Source organism: Echiichthys vipera (assembly GCF_963691815.1).
Source record: "Echiichthys vipera genome assembly, chromosome: 19".
NCBI classification, from domain to species: domain Eukaryota; kingdom Metazoa; phylum Chordata; class Actinopteri; order Perciformes; family Trachinidae; genus Echiichthys; species Echiichthys vipera.
Window position 1 is genome coordinate 25908770 of NC_139844.1, and position 20686 is coordinate 25929455.

The 20686-nt window shown below is 43.5% G+C and overlaps 2 protein-coding genes across 2 annotated transcripts; one reads left to right on the forward strand and one right to left on the reverse strand.

Moving 5' to 3' along the window:
* The first annotated feature begins 372 nt into the window (after positions 1–372).
* On the forward strand, positions 373–14281 carry ints9 (integrator complex subunit 9). Its single transcript, XM_083934021.1, has 17 exons — positions 373–472; positions 2509–2636; positions 2752–2812; positions 3003–3065; positions 4413–4552; positions 5222–5308; positions 5537–5657; positions 6902–7036; positions 7783–7894; positions 8002–8182; positions 8685–8745; positions 8970–9141; positions 10114–10238; positions 11271–11438; positions 11713–11811; positions 12940–13077; positions 14000–14281. The coding sequence occupies exons 1-17, from the start codon at positions 464–466 to the stop codon at positions 14174–14176; spliced, it is 1977 nt and encodes a 658-aa protein (XP_083790147.1). The 5' UTR covers positions 373–463; the 3' UTR covers positions 14177–14281.
* A 1000-nt stretch (positions 14282–15281) lies between these two features.
* glrx5 (glutaredoxin 5 homolog) lies at positions 15282–19847 on the reverse strand. Its single transcript, XM_083934509.1, has 2 exons — positions 19476–19847; positions 15282–17469 (listed from the first exon to the last, which is right to left on the reverse strand). The coding sequence occupies exons 1-2, from the start codon at positions 19774–19776 to the stop codon at positions 17297–17299; spliced, it is 474 nt and encodes a 157-aa protein (XP_083790635.1). The 5' UTR covers positions 19777–19847; the 3' UTR covers positions 15282–17296.
* Between the last annotated feature and the right edge of the window lie 839 nt (positions 19848–20686).

The window sequence follows — 20686 nt, forward strand, 5'->3', positions numbered from 1 at the left end:
ATAATAAATAACACATTTAAAAAAAATCATAAATTCATTAATTTTAAAATTATTAAACTTCTATTAAACAATGAAGCATAATAGATTTAAGTTTAGCAAAAAATCATAAAAAATATTTTAAAAATCACCAAAAAAATCATAAAAACTCATTAAGAATCATAAAAAAATATTTAAAAAAAACAAAATAAATTATAACAATATATTTTTCAAAAACAAGCCTCGTGATGCCTGAGGAATATTAGTGGTTTTACATAATTTAATAACTTGTTTAAACACATAATAATAGTTTATTATTATTATTATTATTAAGCAGGAACCCTCCGCGCCTGCAGGGGGCGGTAGAGGGCGGTAGCCATAGCAACACACCGAGCGGACGGAGGCCCGAACAACAACTGTACAGTCTGTGAGAAGGATGCAGAGTTAGCGAAACCAACCACATATACCCACTTTATCTGCATTCAACATGAAGTTGGTGAGTCAACGCACTGTTAGCACAATAAAAGCAGCCACGTCGACCCCTGCTAACGATGATAATGCGTTTCTAAATGCTCCAGGGTGCCTTAAATGATAGCTAACCTGTTAGCTTAGCAGCTAGCAGGCTATGTAAACTAGCTAATGTGTGCAGTCCTCTGTGACAGTAACACACTGGCACAGCTGGTTTATCCATGGCGAGAAGTTTTAACATTTAAAGACAGGATGTTTACTGCAGACAGGGTTCATTATGGAATAATATGAAGTTTAATTTGAGTCATTTCCAGGTTTGGAAAAAGGTGAAAGAGTATGGAACAAATGTTTGTGTTGTTTCCAGACTGTTATCTCACTTTCCAAAATAAAATATGTTCATATAAACAAATATAAACACGTTTACTAACGCTGGCTGTAGAATGGTGTCTGGTTATCATGGTCAACTACATTTTATTTATGATTTATTATTTGAATGCCACTGTTTGACTGTTGTTTGTAGATCCTAGTTAATGATCCATCTCTACTGTTCCTGTCTGTAGAGTTACACGTTCACTTATTCATTTAATGATCCATCTCTACTGTTCCTGTCTGTAGAGTTACAGGTTCACTTATTCATTTAATGATCCATCTCTACTGTTCCTGTCTGTAGAGTTACAGGTTCACTTATTCATTTAATGATCCATCTCTACTGTTCCTGTCTGTAGAGTTACAGGTTCACTTATTCATTTAATGATCCATCTCTACTGTTCCTGTCTGTAGAGTCACAGGTTCACTTATTCATTTAATGATCCATCTCTACTGTTCCTGTCTGTAGAGTTACAGGTTCACTTATTCATTTATTCAATTCAATTCAATTCAAAAAACTTTACTGGTCCCCGGGGGGCAATTCAGGGCACACAGAGCAGCAAATAACGACAGTGCAATTATACAAAAACATTTTAACCTAATACAAGAATAAAGTGTAAAAGAAGAGTTAGTGTCAGGATGTTAGTGTGTTAGTACAGGTAGAATAAGTGTCAGGATGTTAGTGTGTTAATGATCCATCTCTACTGTTCCTGTCTGTAGAGTTACAGCTTCACTTATTCATGTAATGATCCATCTCTACTGTTCCTGTCTGTAGAGTTACAGGTTCACTTATTCATTTAATGATCCATCTCTACTGTTCCTGTCTGTAGAGTTACAGGTTCACTTATTCATTTAATGATCCATCTCTACTGTTCCTGTCTGTAGAGTCACACGTTCACTTATTCATTTAATGATCCATCTCTACTGTTCCTGTCTGTAGAGTTACAGGTTCACTTATTCATTTAATGATCCATCTCTACTGTTCCTGTCTGTAGAGTTACAGGTTCACTTATTCATTTAATGATCCATCTCTACTGTTCCTGTCTGTAGAGTTACAGGTTCACTTATTCATTTAATGATACATCTCTACTGTTCCTGTCTGTAGAGTCACAGGTTCACTTATTCATTTAATGATCCATCTCTACTGTTCCTGTCTGTAGAGTTACAGGTTCACTTATTCATTTAATGATCCATCTCTACTGTTCCTGTCTGTAGAGTTACAGCTTCACTTATTCATGTAGCTTGAATAAAATGCTTCGTCATTCACTTATGAGCCACAAAACATATGTGAAATGTCTTGTAAACACAACATAACGGCATAAATAGGCAGAATTTAACATGCGTGTCAAAAGATAGATTTTAAAACCATTTATTTACATAAAATGCATCTAAAAATTGGTATTCAGACGTTTAATATCGACTGAAAAATCCTCTGAGAAGTCGGCAAATTTGATTCTGGAGTTTAAAAATGGAAAATGTGTAGGAATTAAATTATTCCTGGTTAAAAAAGAACATTTCATACACCCACAATGACATTCGTACCTTTACTAATGGTGTCATATTTGTAATTCATGCACATTTACATTTTATATATCTAGAATAAACATTTGGTATATTATACATTGTTGTCCTGTTTCTGCTCTGTAGCTGTCGTTCCTTGTGTTGTTTGCGTCTCTAAATGCTCCTTCCTTCCCGCAGTATTGCCTGTCCGGTCATCCCACGTTGCCTTGCAATGTCCTCAAGTTCAAATCCACCACCATCATGCTGGACTGTGGGCTGGACACCACCTCTGTCCTCAACTTCCTGCCTCTTCCTCTCGTGCACAGGTGACTCACTGGCATCAGCAGCAGTGGCTTCATTTATTTATTCATTCATTCATGTTTGGAAGAGTTCTGAATCATGATGAATGAATGAATCTTTCCTCTTGTGTTCATTTTTCAGCCCCAGACTCTCCAAGCTGCCTGGTTGGATCTCTAAGGATGGAGCGATTAACTTGGAGAAGGTATGAGAAACAGTTAAAATTTCTATTGTGTTTGATTAATTGAGTATTGAACCTGTTTCTGAACTTCAACCTGTGCTTTAATGCTGCTTTTTGATCTGTTTCTGTTTCTTTCTGTGTCTGCGAAGTGTAAATGCAGCAGGTTTGTCTGATGAAGGACTACAAAAGTAAATGTTTCTTTCCTCTCTTGCAGGAGCTGAAGGAGTGTGCAGGAAGAGTGTTCGTGGACTCTCAGCCAGAGTTCTGTCTTCCTGAGGTTGGAAACTTTGCTTCCACTCACACAGTGTATTTATCTAAAGTTCATTTCTTTTGTTTCAGTGAAATGCTTCAAATGACATAAACATAATGATGCGTGTCTAAGACAAGGAACAAAGAGAGAAGACTTCCTGTTTTAGTTGTTTATCAGTTTCATTATTATGACGAGACCAACTTACCACTTCAAGCTTTCCATTCACTTTTCATTACTGTGCTATTGCCACTGTTGTTATTATTACTTATACAATCCATAAATTCAGAAGTAATAATAATAATATTAATAATAATACAATATATGATCTACTTCGAGTTAAGGCCCGACTGATATGGGATTTTTGAGACCTGTACTGATTTTAGAGTGGATTCACAGAAAACTGATACAGTGGCAGATAAAATGAATAAACAAACATTACCTATGTGGGTTGTGAACATTTTGCACGGACATGACTCTGCAAATGTACTCAGAAGGCTGCTTTGTTACTTTACATTATTATATGTTATCACACATTATACGTGCACTGTTACGTTGGTAAGCATGAGTTAAAGCATTTATCAGGGATAGGGTTAACGTCATATTTGGGTTAAAGCAAAGGCTTCCCCTTCTGCTAGCTCCACTTTTGCAACGCCACTGTGGTTGCATCCGGGGTTGCCCAAAACGATTGTGATTGGTTTAAAGAAATACAAACAAGCCAGGATGTTTTTCCCCCCGTCCCTGAACGTTAACTCCTGCAGTCTCCCACTCCAGCACAGTGCTGTGGGGATGGGTCTGGCATTGCAAAACTAAAGTTATATTGTAAAGGGAAACTGATGGAGTTATTGTTTATTAACTTTCCAATAAGTATTTAACTAGTTAGCGGCTCCTCAGTCCACAGCACGTCTGCTCAGCGGTGATGCACTCTGCAACAATGGAGTGTGAGTGCGCAGACAAACTACGTAACGACACAATTCCTTAATCACCCCAAGCATCTTTTTCTGCATTACATGTTCTGTAAAAAATGCTCTGAGATAGTCACAGACATATCTGCCTATAGATCAGTCGGGCCCTACTTGGAATAGTAAAACACTTTAGACTTTATTTTTCCTAAGGGGAAATTCTTTTACACTTCAACCGCACAGTTTATGGGCAACACGGCGACAGTTAATACATATAAGGCCATGCATCTTTATTTATATAGCGCATTTCATACCAATGCAACTCAATGTGCTTTACATAAAGAGAAACACCCACCCACACTGCTCCCCGTTTGTCGCTGAGGAAGTTGTGCAGGAGATGTGTTAAGGTATAATAGTAATAATAAAACACATATTGCCTAAATAAACGACCTTTCTACCTTTATTTTGGCCACAGAGAGAGCTGCTGGATCTATCAACCATTGATGTCATCCTGATCTCAAACTACCACTGTATGATGGCCCTGCCCTACATCACTGAACACACGGGCTTCACTGGGACGGTGTACGCCACAGAACCCACTCTGCAGATTGGCAGGTATGAGGAGATACAAGGGAACTTCATCATATTGTTTTTATGTTAATTAATTGTGTCAAAAGAGATGGACAGAGGTGTGGAGGTCGGAGTTTGAAGAGTAATGTACTGTCATGGCAGTAAGACCAACACATACCGTTAGGACAGTGTAACAACAGGTTTAATATCAAAGCTCTTAGGACGCACTCCCACTGTGCGTCCGTCCCGTGCCCCGGTCTTTAGGGTCCTTGTCCCCCCCTCCAGGCCCGTTTGTACTCACACTACCTGGGCCTCGGAGAGTGCTTCTTGCTGCCTATACGTCATCACGCCGTAACACGTCACACGCATTGATGACGTCATGGCGATGCGTGGCTTTGTTTCCAGATCTTTCTGTAGACCTCTGAGTTTTTGTGCGTCTTGTCGACTGTTTTTGAATCTTTTCATCGACCAAATCTGCAGTAAACACTCCACCTCCGCATCACACCAACGTGAACCTTTCACCGCCATTGTTTGAAATGTCCGCGCATGGTCCCTCCTTCTTTTTTCTATGTCCCAACAGGTGCACAGGAAATGACCTCAGAACCGCCGTAGGCCTCGTGCTCGCACACGTTCGCATGCTCGTGCTCGTACATGTGCAGACGGGCTTTACGTTTCTCATTCTTGCTGTTATTTATTTATTATTATTCTTCTCAGGCTGTTGATGGAGGAACTTGTTAACTTCATGGAGAGAGTTCCCAAAGCCCAGTCTGCCACCTGCTGGAAAACCAAGGAAATACAAAGGTAGGGAAACTAGTTGGGGAAACTAGTTGTTATATAATTATCTCGGAAAAATATATTTTATTTTAGACATTTGACAAAACAAAACACAATGTCATACGAGCTTTTTACCTTCTCCTTCTCTTCTCTTACTTTGGTTTGGATCAGCACTTTTGTATCATGCAGTTTAATAACATTATAACCTTTAAAATGATACCGTATGATTGTAACTACATAATCCTCTAATATCAGGATGCTCCCTGGGACACTGAAGGACGCAGTAGACGTGTGGACGTGGAAACGAAGCTACAGCATGCAGGAGGTCAACTCTGCCCTCAGCAAAGTGCAGCTCGTGGGATATTCACAGAAAGTGGTAAGAACCTCTCTTCTCCTACAGTGTCTGCACACGCGTATCGCACGTACTACTGTCTACATTTAACGCTGTCGGATCTTTGGTGGTAAAAATAATGGGTTATGTATCAAATAGTTTGGTTTACGGTTGTTAAACTTGTCATCTATAGGTTTAATCCTAATCTTGGATTTTAAATAAAGTGCACGAAACAACTTTAAATGTAGGTTACATGGGACATATATGATATAAAACAGAGAAACAGAAGATCTCCATATTCAAGAGTCTGAAACCTGCATTTTCTGACATTTTTGCATGAAATGACTCCTTTGATGATTCTTTCATCTGTAGAAATAATTCCCTCTGTAGAAAGTTGTCTCAAAACATCATTTTGGTTGTTTATAGCACAATGACATCTAATTTAACGTGATGATCAAGTGCAATATTAAGCTTACTGAATATAATGTAGGTACTGTGTATACAAATATGTAGTTGACCAGAGGTGCTGCAAACGCGTGAAAATGCACCTTGAAATGCTTGAAAAGTGCTTGAATTTGAATTTGGAAAAGGTGCAGGAACCCTGGATATGCATGGCACAGTTGTTGGGACATATTCATCTCCTCAAAGCAATTTCAGTCAAAAGCAACTGGACTTCATCAGTTCATGTACGCATCTGACCAGGCTGGGACTGGACCAGGACCAGGACCAGGCTGGGACTGGACCAGGACCAGGACCAGGACCAGGCTGGGACTGGACCAGGACCAGGCTGGGACTGGTCCAACTAACTGATGTGGAGATCCAGGTCTTTAACCTCTCACAAGGCCGATGATGTCACTGGAACCCTTCGTGCTCCAGGTGCCAACGACCGTCGTTAGAGTGACAGTCATTGGTGGGAAGTTGGTTTGGAGTTGGTTAGTGCTCTATTGAGTCTTAACGACAGTCGTTGGAGGAGGATGTTTGTGAACAGTTGTTCTTTGAGGTTGGATCGTTGAATGAAGGGATGAAAGGGCAGCATTGTAAACTGGAGATCAGTGGAGTGTCAGACCTCCTCCTCTGTTTAGCGATGGTTTCTCTACTTTTGCATAGATGGCTTCTTTTAGATGTCATACATCCTTCTTTTCTAAGTAAGACTCAAAGCTCAATAACAGGGAAAAGAGGGGCTCTAATTTGATTAGAAAGTGTTTATTTTAAGTGCAGGATTCATTAATGTGCTTCTTCATACAACTGAAACCTGTTTTCCTGTGTTTTGAACCTGTTTCTGTCTCCAGGAGCTGTTTGGAGCGGTTCAGGTTTCCCCCTTAAGCTCTGGTTACTCACTGGGGAGCTCCAACTGGATCATCCAGTCTCATCACGAGAAAGTGTCCTATGTGTCCGGTTCCTCCCTCCTCACCACACATCCACAGGTAGGTTTTAGATGGGGTTACACACAACACGGGCACTGAGAGAAACCAGCGACGATCAAGAACGAGCTGCCTGCAAACTTCGTCCTGTTTCGGTGAAGCCGCCATGTTTAGTGTCAACCAGGTCATTCACGTGGAGTGTTCTGATCGAAAGAGTTTTGGTATTGTAATGCTGGTGGTGTTTTCTCCTTGTGAGTGTGTGTGTGTGTGTGTGTGTGTGTGTGTGTGTGTGTGTGTGTGTGTGTGTGTGTGTGTGTGTGTGTGTGTGTGTGTGTGTGTGTTTCCTCATGGTAGTATGTGGTCCTGGAGACACTCGGTTCACACTGCAGGTCTTAACGCTCAAATCCGATTGTTTGTTTGATCGTTCACATCCCGTCTTTAAATGTGGCCTGTGAACAGCTCACGCTCCTGAAGTGACCCGCATGCGCAGTTGATCATTGATGACATTGATGACAAAACAAGTTATTTTCTTCCCCACTTGTGTCTTGTGTTGGCCTTCTTAACAATTAACAGCACCGTGGTCGCTTTAACTCCTTATTTTTATCCAGTGAGCCACTGTTGCACTTTGTTTTTTGTTTGTGGTTGAATTGATGTTCATTGTTTTCCTGTAAAAGTTTGTTTTTTGCTGCTGGCTGCACGGTAAACTGCCCTCGGGGGACAATAAAGATCTCTTCTCTTGATTATAACAAAGTCACTGGCACTTCGTCACAGCTCTGGCTTTAATGTAAAGTCTTCTTCTCTCCTCCCAGCCGATGGACCAAAGCTCCCTTAAGAACAGCGATGTTCTGATTCTGACAGGCCTCACCCAGATGCCCACCGCCAACCCAGACGGCATGCTGGGAGAATTCTGCAGCAACCTCGGTAGGTCCAAATGTACCAGATAAAGTAAAACGTACGATGTATTAAAGTTTTAAAATGTTTAAAAGTCTCAGATCGTTCTAATTTTTATTACTCATCTGTGCCTGTAGCCATGACGATTCGAGCAGGAGGTAACGTGCTGGTGCCGTGCTACTCGTCAGGGGTGATATACGACCTGCTGGAGTGCCTGTACCAGTTCATCGAGAGCGCCAACCTGGGGACCACGCCCTTCTACTTCATCTCACCCGTCGCCAACAGCTCCCTGGAGTTCTCGCAGATCTTTGCTGAGTGGTGAGGAGCTTTGCCATCGTACAGTAACTAAAGGGAAACCAGCAGTGAAAGAATAGAAAAGGATGCAAATACGGTGATGGATTCAGATGAAGCGAACGCACAGAGACAGATGTTGTACCTGTGTAAAAGATCCATTAATTTGTCACTGGATGCATTGGGTTTGGTTTGGTTTTTAGTTGTGGTTCATTATGTTTTCAATGCAGGAGCCGATGTTACGCTTAATTAGTGTCAAACATTTACTGCTGTTGGCTGCAGCAGCACCGTGTCTGCCAAAATGGTGCATTACGGCCAACAGATTGTCACAAGCAGCTGAGTCTTCACTTGATCTTAATGTTAAATTTAAGACTTGTAAATACACATTGTAAAGGATGGTTATGTACAGCAGTGCTGACTGCTACGCTCACCTGATAACGTACTTGTTCTCAGCCACCTTGTGATTGTTCCGCAGGATCATTCTGGGCTTTTCTGATTCGCTTTACATTTTCCTTACCGTCCTTTTTAGGCTTTGCCACAACAAGCAAACAAAGGTGTATCTTCCAGAGCCTCCGTTCCCTCACGCAGAGGTGAGTCCTGCTGCTCCGTCTCATACCAGTGAAAAGCAGCGCTGCATTTCAGAGATAGTGGCAACTCAGAAATCCTGATTTTCTGCTAGAAAATGAGCGCTGAGACGATCCGGGTTATCACTAGACCAGACTCGTGTTTTTTCCTGATGTCCTGAGCTGCTAAGAGAAGAGAAGAGATGAACAGAAGACAATAACGCCGACTTCTCTCTGCACCGTTGTTTCAGTTGATCCAGACCAACAAGCTGAAGCACTACCCCAGCATCCACGGAGACTTCAGCAGCGAGTTCCGTAGGCCGTGTGTGGTGTTCACCGGCCACCCCTCTCTGCGCTTCGGGGACGTCGTTCACTTCATGGAGCTGTGGGGCAAATCCAGCCTCAACACCATCATCTTCACTGGTAACTACACCTCTGTTACACACACACACACACACACACACACACACACACACACACACACTCATGTCTCACACACGTAGCATCTCAGTCCTTTGGAAAACCGAGTGTATATTCTCTTCTCACTAATTCAAGCACTTATTGACAGAGAGGGGGGTTATAATTTGAGGGGAAAGTTTATTTTAGGAAGAAGAAGAATTACTTTATTAATCACACACACACACACACACACACACACACACACACACACACACACACACACACACACACACACACACACACACGCAATTAATGGAGAGATGTTAGAGCGAGGGGGCTGCCAGTGACTAGCGCCCTGAGCAGTTGGGGGTTCGTTACCTTGCTCAACAGTGCCCAGGAGATGAACTGGCACCTCTCCAGTCCACATTCATGGTCTACACAGGGACTCGAACCGGCAACCCTCTGGTTCCCAGCCAAGTCACCTATGGACTGAGCTGAGTTTTGTGTATAAATAAGCGCTATATATATATATATATATATATATATATATATATATATATATATATATATATATATATATATATAAATATATATATTTGCGGATATATATGTACTGTATGTGTTTGAGATGTGCTTCTATGGATGTTTATATTTAGGCCTATGAATTATATAACTTTATATATATTATGTTATTTATAAAATGATATAAGGTTGATTATTGTATAGTTAGATTTACACATTGTACATATAGTAGATAAATGATACAGATTACAGCGATCACTGAATTGTGAAGAAGGGGAAGAATTAAATAAGTGAAAAGTTAATTATATTTATGTCGTTACAGGTTTTTTCTCTCTTATTTGTGAACTAATTTAATTCTGTGTAGTTCTTTTTTTGACATAAATTCATAAAATTCAACTCAGTACACACTAAACACGAATGAAACGATGTCGTCCTGTAAATATAAACTAAACTCTTTGACTTTGGACCCTCTAGAGCCGGACTTTTCCTACCTGGATGCTTTGGCTCCGTACCAGCCGCTGGCTATGAAGTGTGTTTACTGCCCCATCGACACGCGGCTCAACTTCCACCAAGTCTCAAAGCTGCTCAAGGAAGTCCAGGTACAGTCAGCACCTATTTGTCATGTTACCCACCCGTTCATGAATCAAACTAAAATGGAAAAGGTCTCCGTCTGTCCTTCGATTTTCTCGAAACCGTTCATCCGATCGACTTGCTGAGGACTCAAGGAAGCGCACTGTGGAAGGCGAGCTGTTGAGATCAGATCAGGGACATGTTTACTAGTTTGTACTCACACTTCTTGAAATGATCTGGGCCGCGGCACAAATGTGGATAGCATATACGTCACGTCACCACCGCTCGGAGATTTAGTTTTGTCTGACTGTTTTTGAACGTTTCATCGTCCAAATCTGCAGCAAACAGCAAACACTCCACCTCCGCATCAAACCACCGCAAAACGATCGCCGGCATCTTTTTAAATGTCCGTCCCAAGGAACAGACGCATATAAACAGACACCAGGACCGACGTCGGCCTCGTGCTTTACAAAAGCCCACCTCTCCGAAACAGGCAGCGGCCGGCAAACGTGCCATGCCAGGGCGCGGTACGGTTGCACTCACACTGGTCAAACGAACCAGCGCCCTGAGCTTGTCTGTCATCAAACACTTTTACCGAGCCTTTCATGTTACTTGTACATAAGTGCTTGTTGTGTATCAATCGGGCCACCTTAAATCAAACTACAACTATTCTGTATTTCTCACTTTGAGGAAGAGCGGTGCACCACTGTACCACTGATCCGCTGATCACCGGTGATCGAAACCCATTTAGAGTGATACGTCACATCCAAAGTTTTTTTTGTAATGGAAAGACGGCGAGTGAACGGCCATTTGAGAGGGCCTGAAACTTTCCGAGTGGCCACATTTTACCCTGATGGAAACACGCCTCCAGTACTTCAGTCCCTCTTCTTCCTGTGCCACTGACCAACAACAGTTAGGAGTAGTTTAACTCCCCATGCAGCTTTCATTTAAACCCTCCCTAAGTCCTGTCTGTCTTCAACAAAAGCCACTTTAATCCACCTCAAAGGACTGTTCTCAGCTGTCAGGAGCTGATCCCTGTCTCCTGTCTGCCCCTCCTGCAGCCCCTCCATGTGGTGTGTCCGGAGCAGTACACGCAGCCACCACTGACCCAGTCCCACCGCTCTGATCTGATGCTGGAGCTGCAGCCCCCTCCCATGCCCTACAGACGCTGCTCGGTGCTCAACCTGCCCTTCAGACGCCGCTACGAGCGCGTCTACATACTGCCGGAGGTGAGTCCCATCAGAGCGCTGACTCGTGAACTCCATATATTCTTCTTGAACTCGGGTTAAAAGGGAACGAACAGACTCCGTTGAATAAAAGATCAAATCGGTCCCTTTGGAAACAGATGGCGGGCGCATATTTTAAACTTCTTTCATGTGTTCACGACATACGGTGTAAACAAACCTGTGGGAATTAAAGATGAACTGTATTATGGAAATGTTTCAACTCTTGTTAGAGGACAGGTGGCACATTTTCAAGCCTAAAAGTCTCTTTGGTTCCTAGCTGGCCAATTCCCTGGTGCCCTCTGAGATTAAACCTGGCGTTTCCCTGGCAACGGTGTCTGCAGTGCTGCACTCCAAGGACAACAAACACACACTGCAGGTGAGTGTTGTGAGTTTGTGCCTCATATACGAGTACTGGATTTGGACGTCAGCGTACATTCAACGCATTGAGGACTCACTTGTTTTGCTTTGTAACTGTCGATATCGTGCGTGTTACTGTGACAGGAAGCTCGTGAGGCCACCGAGCTAATGCGTGATGTAATGTTATAGCTAAGGGTGGGAATCTTTGGGGGCCTCACGATTGGATTTGATGCAGATTCTTGGTGCCATGATTCGATTCAGAGTTGATTTTTGCATTTGTGCGTGCTTCAGGATCTCCTCCAGACCTAACTGTGGCATGAAAACACAAGATTATACTTTTTTTTTTTTAAAAAGGTATCAACTGATAACTATGATGTAAACACACAAAGGCAAACCTACGACCAAATGTAATTTATTCATGGTTAACTTCCACAGTTTTTTGTATACATCTCAATTCTCAGTGACTTCAAAAATAAAAGAGCTATTAACACAGATACGATTATGCAGTAAGCTAGTAGCTGCTTGGTAAATAAAAAACAAAGATGTGAAAAATGTTGGAGCTCCATGTTTTTCTGCAGTTTGATCTTTTTTTAATGTCAGTGTGTTCGTCCTTGTCCTGTCGTTTTTATGTATTCAGTCCATTTCTTCCACTTCCTGCGGCGCTGATCCTCTTGAGTCCTTATTTTATGAGTCATGATTTCTATTTCGTCCGTAATTCTCACCCGATCTTGCTGTGATGGTGGGTCTGTCTTGTGCCATTTTCTTGTAATTGCCTTTTTACAGGCTACTAACAGAATTTTGAAGATGTATCTATCGTCTTTCAACACATTTCTTGAAATGACGCCAAGATTTAATAATGAACAAAACTTGGACACACCATTACCCCAAATTCTGCCTAAAACTAAATGAACTTAGGACAGAGTCAGAACACATGTTGGTTCACATTCACACCTCCACAGCTTCTCCTGCACGGCTGTGGCAATGAGGTTTGTTTTTACATCAGGTAGATTTTTATTGCCAATGGTGGTTGTTTGATGATGAAGACAACAGCTCCCATGATCCTTTGCTACTTCAAAACTTCTTCAAAAACAAGTTTCAGACCCTGTTCTTACTATTAATGTACGTTTTTATTCTCCTGTGTTGCCAGTCGGTGCCCAAACCTCCTCCAGTGCCGCCCAGCAAGAAGAGGAAGCGGGTAATGGAGGAGCCTCCGGTAGCGCTGGCCCCAAAGCCTCTGCTGAGCGGAGCTGTGCCCCTGGAGGGTTTCCTGGCCACACTGCAAAAGGTGTGAGACCTGCAGACGTCCGTGGGAACCTCAATAATGTTTTTACATAGACCTCTCTTTATGGGTGCTTTGGGATGAACCACCGCAAGGAAATTAAGTTTCCAGCAGCTTAAAAAAACACAAGGGAGGTGTAAAAACTACAGGATAGGGTAACCAATAAACTCAGAGGCTAAATAAATACAGAAAGCATAAAAACAATAAACTCTTAGTCAAATATATGTGAGGTAGAGGTCCAGGTGTCCAGGTGTGTAAGAGTAGATTATTAATTGCACATTTACAGCAGCAGGCAGTTCATTTGTTTTTGTACTTCGCCCTTAGTCATCACTTCCTCGTCTGACTTTACAATCTCCTCATGCACAACATTGTTGGGATTAGTAGTTTTTCATTGGCAGAGGCCGAGGATGTTACCGCAGCAGATATAAGATAAACCAGTTAGTTGGTCCAGTCTCAGTCTGGTCCTGGTCCAGTCCCAGCCTGGTCCTGGTCAGGATGGCCGAGCGGTCCAAGGCGCTGTGTTCAGGTCGCAGTCTCCACTGGAGGTGTGGGTTTGTATCCCACTTCTGACAACGAGTGCTTTCCACTGGAACCTTTACCCACATCACAATGTTGTTCCACTGAGATTTGGACTTTGATAGCTGGATTTAGTGTCCAGAGTGCTAAGATCACGTCAGACGCATACATGAACTGATGAAGTCTCTTGGATCAGAGGTGAAACGTCTTCCTAGACAAATAACCAGGTCCAGTTGCTTTTGACTGAAATTGCTTTGAGGTTAAGTTAGGACGGTCCTACCTGAGGAGCGCAGGGTGCAGGTAACTGTACGCTGTAGGTGTGAACAAGGCCTAGACGCCTCTGATCCCTGAATGACATGCAGAAAAACACATTAGCTCTAAAAACGTGTGCATCCATCTCCTCCCCCTGCAGCACGGCATCACAGAGGTCAAAGTGGAGGAGACGGCGGACGGACACATCCTGCACCTGCAGGCGGAGGACACACTGATTCAGCTGGAGGAGGACGGGACGCACATCGTCTGCGACAACAACGAGCCGCTGCGCACCACACTGCGAGACCTGGTGCTCCGCTTCCTGCAGAAGCTCTGACCCGAACCCTCCGCGGCATTTCTGCTTTATCGGACTGTGAGCAAATAAAAGGACGGAGGAAGAGGAGACGAAGAAGAGCCGTGAGCCGGGCCGTCCCCACACCTCAGGGAGGGCAGCAGTTACAGTTTGACTGTAAAGTTCTGTTTTGTAAAATAGTATTTTGTATTAAAATGTTTTTCAGACATGTTACAGATTCTCTCTGTGGGTTTTTCTTTTTAAACACTGAAACTTTGTCACGCAGGAAACTGTGATCTGGAGAAACCTGAAGGGAAACACAGGGATCAGCACGAGTTTGGGTTTTTCCAAAGGAGGAAGTGAGAAAAAGAAAAAGATCTAGGGCAGCTGCTCCTGGAGAGCCACAGTCCTGCATGTTTTAGGTTCCTCTGCTCTAACACACCTGAGTAACGATGTTCAGACCTGTGACGAGCTTCAGCTGCTTGATAACGAGCACAGCATTAGACTCAGGTGTGTTTTGGACTTAGTTGACGGACAGCATTCATTCATCTTCAACCGCTTGTCTTGATGACTCTAAATCACCCGTAGGTGTGAATGGCTGTCTGTGTTTGTCTCTATGTGCCCTGTGATAGACTGGCGTCCTGTCCAGGGTGGACCCCGCCTCACGCCCGATGTCAGCTGGGATCGGCTCCAGCCCCCCGCGACCCCTGACCGTGAGCATCAGAACAAAATAGTGTTCATTCGTGATGATTCATAGTCTTTCAATGTACTATCGTGATGAAATCAGATCTGGAGACACAAACCAACAAAGCAAACTACTTTGATGGAATATCATTTGAAGATGGAGGTGTACTACACTATGTGCATGCATGTAAACATAATCCACACATAAAAACACATTTATACACTAGAAAAAACCCGGCTTGGTTCCAGTTTAGCTGCTGAAACACTGACTGAGTTTCACTGGACAGCTGAGGGTGCAGAGCTCCTCCTCCTGTGCGCCAAAACATCAGCTTTGAAGAAACACCGTTGTGCTTCATTTTCTCACGTTGTGCTCGTTTGATCCCGATCACAGTTTGTGTCGACTTCACTGCCTTTTTAATCTCTGTGTAAATAATAATAAACACAAAAAACACCTCCAGGTCGCTCGTTATGTGTCACAAAATATTTAATAGGTACAGGGTTTACGTGCAGCTAAAATACATTTAATAAGATGCTTTCAATGTACAATATGTTACAGTGTACTACGTGACCATTGCTTTGATAATACAACTGTGTGCAGCAGGAGGAACATCTAGGATGGACACACGTCAGGGGGTCAGAGGTCAGGGGGTCAGAAACACCCCCCACCCCCCCAAAAAAACAAAAAAAAGCTCTTTTCCTATAAACAAATACCGCAGACTTGGACGGACGCAACACGCTCTGAATGGAACTGCTTCTGTTTGTCCAAATGTTCTGCACGTCAGTCGTCTTCAGGGAAAAGAGAGAAAGGTTTCGTATGTTTGTTGCGCTTCAGCGGCTCGGGACACGTCTTTGTTTGTGGGCGCTGGCAGGACGAGCAAACGGGGGACAACAGTGTTGGTTTCATGAGACGTAGTGAGGCTGCGTGTGCGTTACATGGTCATCGAGGTGGTAAATTCATAAAAGAAGTTAAATTAAACCCAAAAATATACACTATTATGCTGCTTTATGACGCCCTGACACATAAACAGCAGTGCCGCGCCCTCTTTGTTCTTCCTCTGGAGTCACAGACGAGTGCATCTGGAAGGTTTCCAGTGGGGTGGCGTCTCTTCCTGGTGCAGCTCTATAAAGATCTGAGTCGTGGTGGACCCTGAGGCTCACTTGGACTTAAACAGACTCTCTTGTGTGTGTGTGTGTGTGTGTGTGAGGGGGAGGGGGGGGGGTGAGTAGAGGTAGCAGGGCTTTCCGAGGGCACGGTGGTCGTGGCTGCCTCCATTGTTGTGTAAACGAATTACAAACACAGGGAGGGAAGGTGACGGTGTCCCTCTGGCAGTAAAGGATCGGCCTCGGTGTGAATGCGTTCTCTAACAACGCGGTTTCACTTCCAACGACTACGCTGGTGTGGATCTTTTTTTATATATTTTATTGTAGGATTAGAATTTAGTGAATCAGAAAATTATGAGTAAAATATTTTACCTGTGGGTTCAAGTGAAATCATCCCAGGCTCTTTTTCGGCAAATACACTCATCCATTTCCCTGTAACAACTATTAACGGAGCAATCCAGGACAGTCGCTAACAGCCGGATGTGGCTAACAGTGATTAGCTCGGGGCAGCACGGTGAAGGCATTCAAAGGTCTTTTTTAACCACTAATGCTGCTGAAAATAACAGCAAACCTCTGCAGCAGCATGAGAAGAGTCCCTACACACACAACAAAGCAGCAATGGGCTCCTTCCTTTGGGATTGACTTTGGTAATCCACTGTAATGGACTTTACTATGAGAGGAGCTGGTACAGGGGCCAGTAGGTAAGTCTTTAAAACACTCTTTAATAAACTCTGGCTTCACTAACTACGCTGTTGCTGCTTTGTGTTGTGTGTAGCGACTCTTCTCATGCTGCTGCAGAGGTTTGCTGTGATTTTCAGCAGCATTAGTGGTTAAAAAAGACCTTTGAATGCCTTCACCGTGCTGCCTCGGAATTATTAAATGTTAGCGACTGTCCGGGATCTCTCCGTTGATGGTTGTAACACGAAAGAAAAACGTCTCGCTGTCTTATTTGATGAGTGTATTTGCCAAAAAAGACCCTGGGATGATTTTAGGCCAGACTTTGACTTTAAGTGAGGTAAATGTTAAAGCTGCAATAATCAATATTTGTCCCTGAAAGTGACGTCTCAGTTATGGAAAACTTTATGTAATTGAGGGTAAAACTGATTTGGGAGTCCCAGTTTTGTCCCTGCCTGTCAGCTGCACGGTCTGTGCACGTTGAGAGGAGTATAAGCAGCGCAGCGGACGCTCTGTATCACACTCCCAACCCTTTAAGAAGCGTCGTAAAAGCCAAAATGTCCCCGGCTTGAGATGCAGCGCTGCCACCGAGACTGCTTACACGCCTCCTTTTCTGTGGGTGCCCCCGTCGTCTGAGAGCGGGGTTAAACCTGATACACGTGTCCTCCGTCTCGTCAGCGCTTCGACGTCCGTCCTCCTCTTCCTCTACTTGGATTCTTTCTCAGCGTCCTGCAGCGCCGAGCTGATGCCCAGCTTCTTCAGCTCCTCCACCAGGTCCCCGTTCTGGTGCATCTGCAGCAGGATGTCGCAGCCCCCCACGAACTCGCCGCTGAAGTACACCTGAGGGATCGTGGGCCAGTTGGAGAAGACCTTGACTCCTGTGGAAGGCAGACGGCATCGGTGTCACTCAGAGATAAACTCAAACACAGTCAGGCTGTTAAGACACAACGTAACGGCCTTTCAAGATAGGAGTTTCAGGCCTTGTTCGGGATTTCATGGGACAGGTCTGCTCCGTGTCCCGAGGAGGAGGAGGAGAAGAAGAAGACGAGGAAGAAGAGGGAGGAGAAGGAGAAGGAGGAGAGGAAGAAGGAGGAGAAGGAGAAGAAGAAGAAGGAGAAGAGGGAGGAGAAGAAGAAGAAGAAGAAGGAGGAGGAGAAGAAGAAGGAGAAATGGAGGAGGAGAAGAAGAAGAAGAAGATGGAGGAGAAGAAGGAGGAGAAGAAGACAGAAGAAGACAGAGAAGAAGACAGAAGAAGGAGGAGAAGAAGAAGAAGGAGGAGAAGAAGAAGAAGAAGGAGAAGAAGAAGAAGAAGGAGGAGAAGAAGAAGGAGAAGAAGAAGGAGAAGAAGAAGAAGAAGAAGAAGAAGAAGAATCACTCTAACTTCTGTAATATAAGAAACTTTATTTTGTTAAATAAAAACATAAAATAAAAGCTCAGCAGCTTTGATTAGAATCATTTTCTGGAGGTTTAAATTCTTGGATTGAGGATAAACGGTGTTTGAGGGTTAAACCCACGTCGAGTGGATTCTGGGTGGATTCCAGGTCGACTCTTGGCGTTAAAGAAACGTTTCCTCGTCCGTCACACGCGTGGAGTCATTGTTTAAAAGAGAAAAGGTTCCTGTTACGGCTGGAGTCGCTGTAAAAGGCCGTACTGACGGTGTCGTGTTCCAGTTAGAGGAGCGCCGCCACGCCCTCCGGTCCTGCTGCAGCGCCCTGATAACAACCTGACACTCAAATACCACAGGAGGGTTAGGTCTGCCGTTAAGAGAGACGTCCCCAGAGTCAGGACTACACAGGGGACAGGTCTGCTCTGTGTCCCCAGAGTCAGGACTACACAGGGGACAGGTCTGCTCCGTGTCCCCAGAGTCAGGACTAAACATGGGACAGGTCTGCTCTGTGTCCCCAGAGTCAGGACTAAACATGGGACAGGTCTGCTCTGTGTCCCCAGAGTCAGGACTAAACATGGGACAGGTCTGCTCTGTGTCCCCAGAGTCAGGACTAAACATGGGACAGGTCTGCTCTGTGTCCCCAGAGTCAGGACTAAACATGGGACAGGTCTGCTCTGTGTCCCCAGAGTCAGGACTAAACATGGGACAGGTCTTCTCTGTGTCCCCAGAGTCAGGACTAAACATGGGACAGGTCTGCTCTGTGTCCCCAGAGTCAGGACTAAACATGGGACAGGTCTGCTCTGTGTCCCCAGAGTCAGGACTAAACATGGGACAGGTCTGCTCTGTGTCCCCAGAGTCAGGACTAAACATGGGACAGGTCTGCTCTGTGTCCCCAGAGTCAGGACTAAACATGGGACAGCTCTGCTCTGTGTCTCCAGAGTCAGGACTAAACATGGGACAGCTCTGCTCTGTGTCCCCAGAGTCAGGACTAAACATGGGACAGGTCTGCTCCGTGTCCCCAGAGTCAGGACTAAACATGGGACAGGTCTGCTCTGTGTCCCCAGAGTCAGGACTAAACATATGCAAACAATAGATGTATAAATAAATAAATAATATATAGTAGGACAAATATTATAAAATATATAGAACTAAATAATAAGTAAACAAATTAAACAGGTGCAATAAATGAATTATATAAAGGAAATAATATATATATATATATATATATATATATATATATATATATATATATATATATAGGGCAAGTTCACTGACACCTGTGGTATTTTAATGCAGTGTTGCAAAAAACACTTAATATAAATTTGATTCCCCTTTGTTGAGTTTGTTTTCAGTTGCTCAACCTTTGTAAATGTATGTAAATATTAAAGTAAACATTAAACCTGTCTTATTAGTGTTTTAAAGACTGGATCCACCTGTTTAAGTGTCCTGACTGTTGCATTACTGAATACATAAACATGCACCGGGTCGCTCCCTCACCCTCCCGGAGCTCCGAGTCCTCCAGGACGTTGTAGGCAGCGTAGTGATCCACCCCGTGCATCCGCAGGATCTGCACCACGGCGTTGCTGAAGCCACACATGGGCTGCTCCGGGGTGCCCTTCATGAACACCACCACTTTGTCCTTCTTCACCATCTCACCGAGGTCCTTCTGGAGGTCCGGGGCCGCGCACAGGAACCGGGCCGCCGGGGCCGCGGCCAGGGCCAGGGACGGCTGTCTGGGCCGGTAAACCGCCGCCCCCGCCCGCAGACACCTCACCGTGGATCTAATTAAAGTGTTCATGGTCTTTGGTGAACTCCTGTCTTTGAGAGAGAGGGGAAAATGTCGTCTTCAGCTTCTCAACGAGCCAGAGTAACTAATCAGTCAACTCTCGCGAGAAGAGGCGGGATCTGACGCGTGATTGGACAGCTGCACCCGGAAGTATTTCAATACGCTTTCCTATTGGTTGAGCCACCCGTCAATCACTATGGTTACACAAGGAATTATATTCAAAGTGACGATTTAACTTAAATAAATAAATGTTAACATAGTCACCGTCGCGTGTTTAATCAGTTTAGGATTTTTAAACTAAGAGGAGGAAGGTAAATGTTTAAAAAAAAAAAAAAGGAGGAGGGGTATTTCCGGGAAACAGACGAGGCTAAAATAAGGAGGCTGGGACATTTATTTACACAATAAAGTTATGTACACTGAGAAAAACAGTGCCATACAAAAGTAGCAACTTTTAAACGTAATACTTTCAATTGTTCTATATTAGTGTACCAGATATTAAGCCCGAAGTTCAGACATTTTTGTAATTTAATTTTTGTAAATCTTAAATGAATTATTTTAATAACATAGTGAAAGAAAATGAATTTCCCTTGCAGGATAAATAAAAAGGAATTATTCTCCTTCTTCTAATAAGAAACAATAGCAGCAAACAAACATATAATATATATATATATATATAATAGTCATTAATACATATAATATTCAAGAGAGTTTAAAAATAAACATTGAACATAGAGTGTATATGAATGGTTTTGGCAGTTTTCTTATATTTTGAGTTGATGATTTTTAAATTTGTCCCAGTGTGAATTGGAGTTTGACAGCTCTGATCTAGAGGATTTCAGCTGCTGGGACCAAAGTTCTCAACTATTATTAAACCAAGTCTTACAGACATTTTCTCGGTATCCCATCCTCCTTCTGTTCGCCT

Excerpts from the sequence above, each read along its gene's own strand:
- ints9 (XM_083934021.1), top strand. Across the intron at positions 2,813-3,002 it reads GAGCGATTAACTTGGAGAAG|GAGCTGAAGGAGTGTGCAGG; the intron begins GTATGAGAAACA and ends CCTCTCTTGCAG. Across the intron at positions 11,812-12,939 it reads ACAACAAACACACACTGCAG|TCGGTGCCCAAACCTCCTCC; the intron begins GTGAGTGTTGTG and ends CTGTGTTGCCAG.
- glrx5 (XM_083934509.1), bottom strand. The coding sequence starts at position 19,776 with ATGAACACTTTAATTAGATCCACGGTGAGGTGTCTGCGGGCGGGGGCG. Across the intron at positions 17,470-19,475 it reads GGACTCGGAGCTCCGGGAGG|GAGTCAAGGTCTTCTCCAAC; the intron begins GTGAGGGAGCGA and ends TGCCTTCCACAG.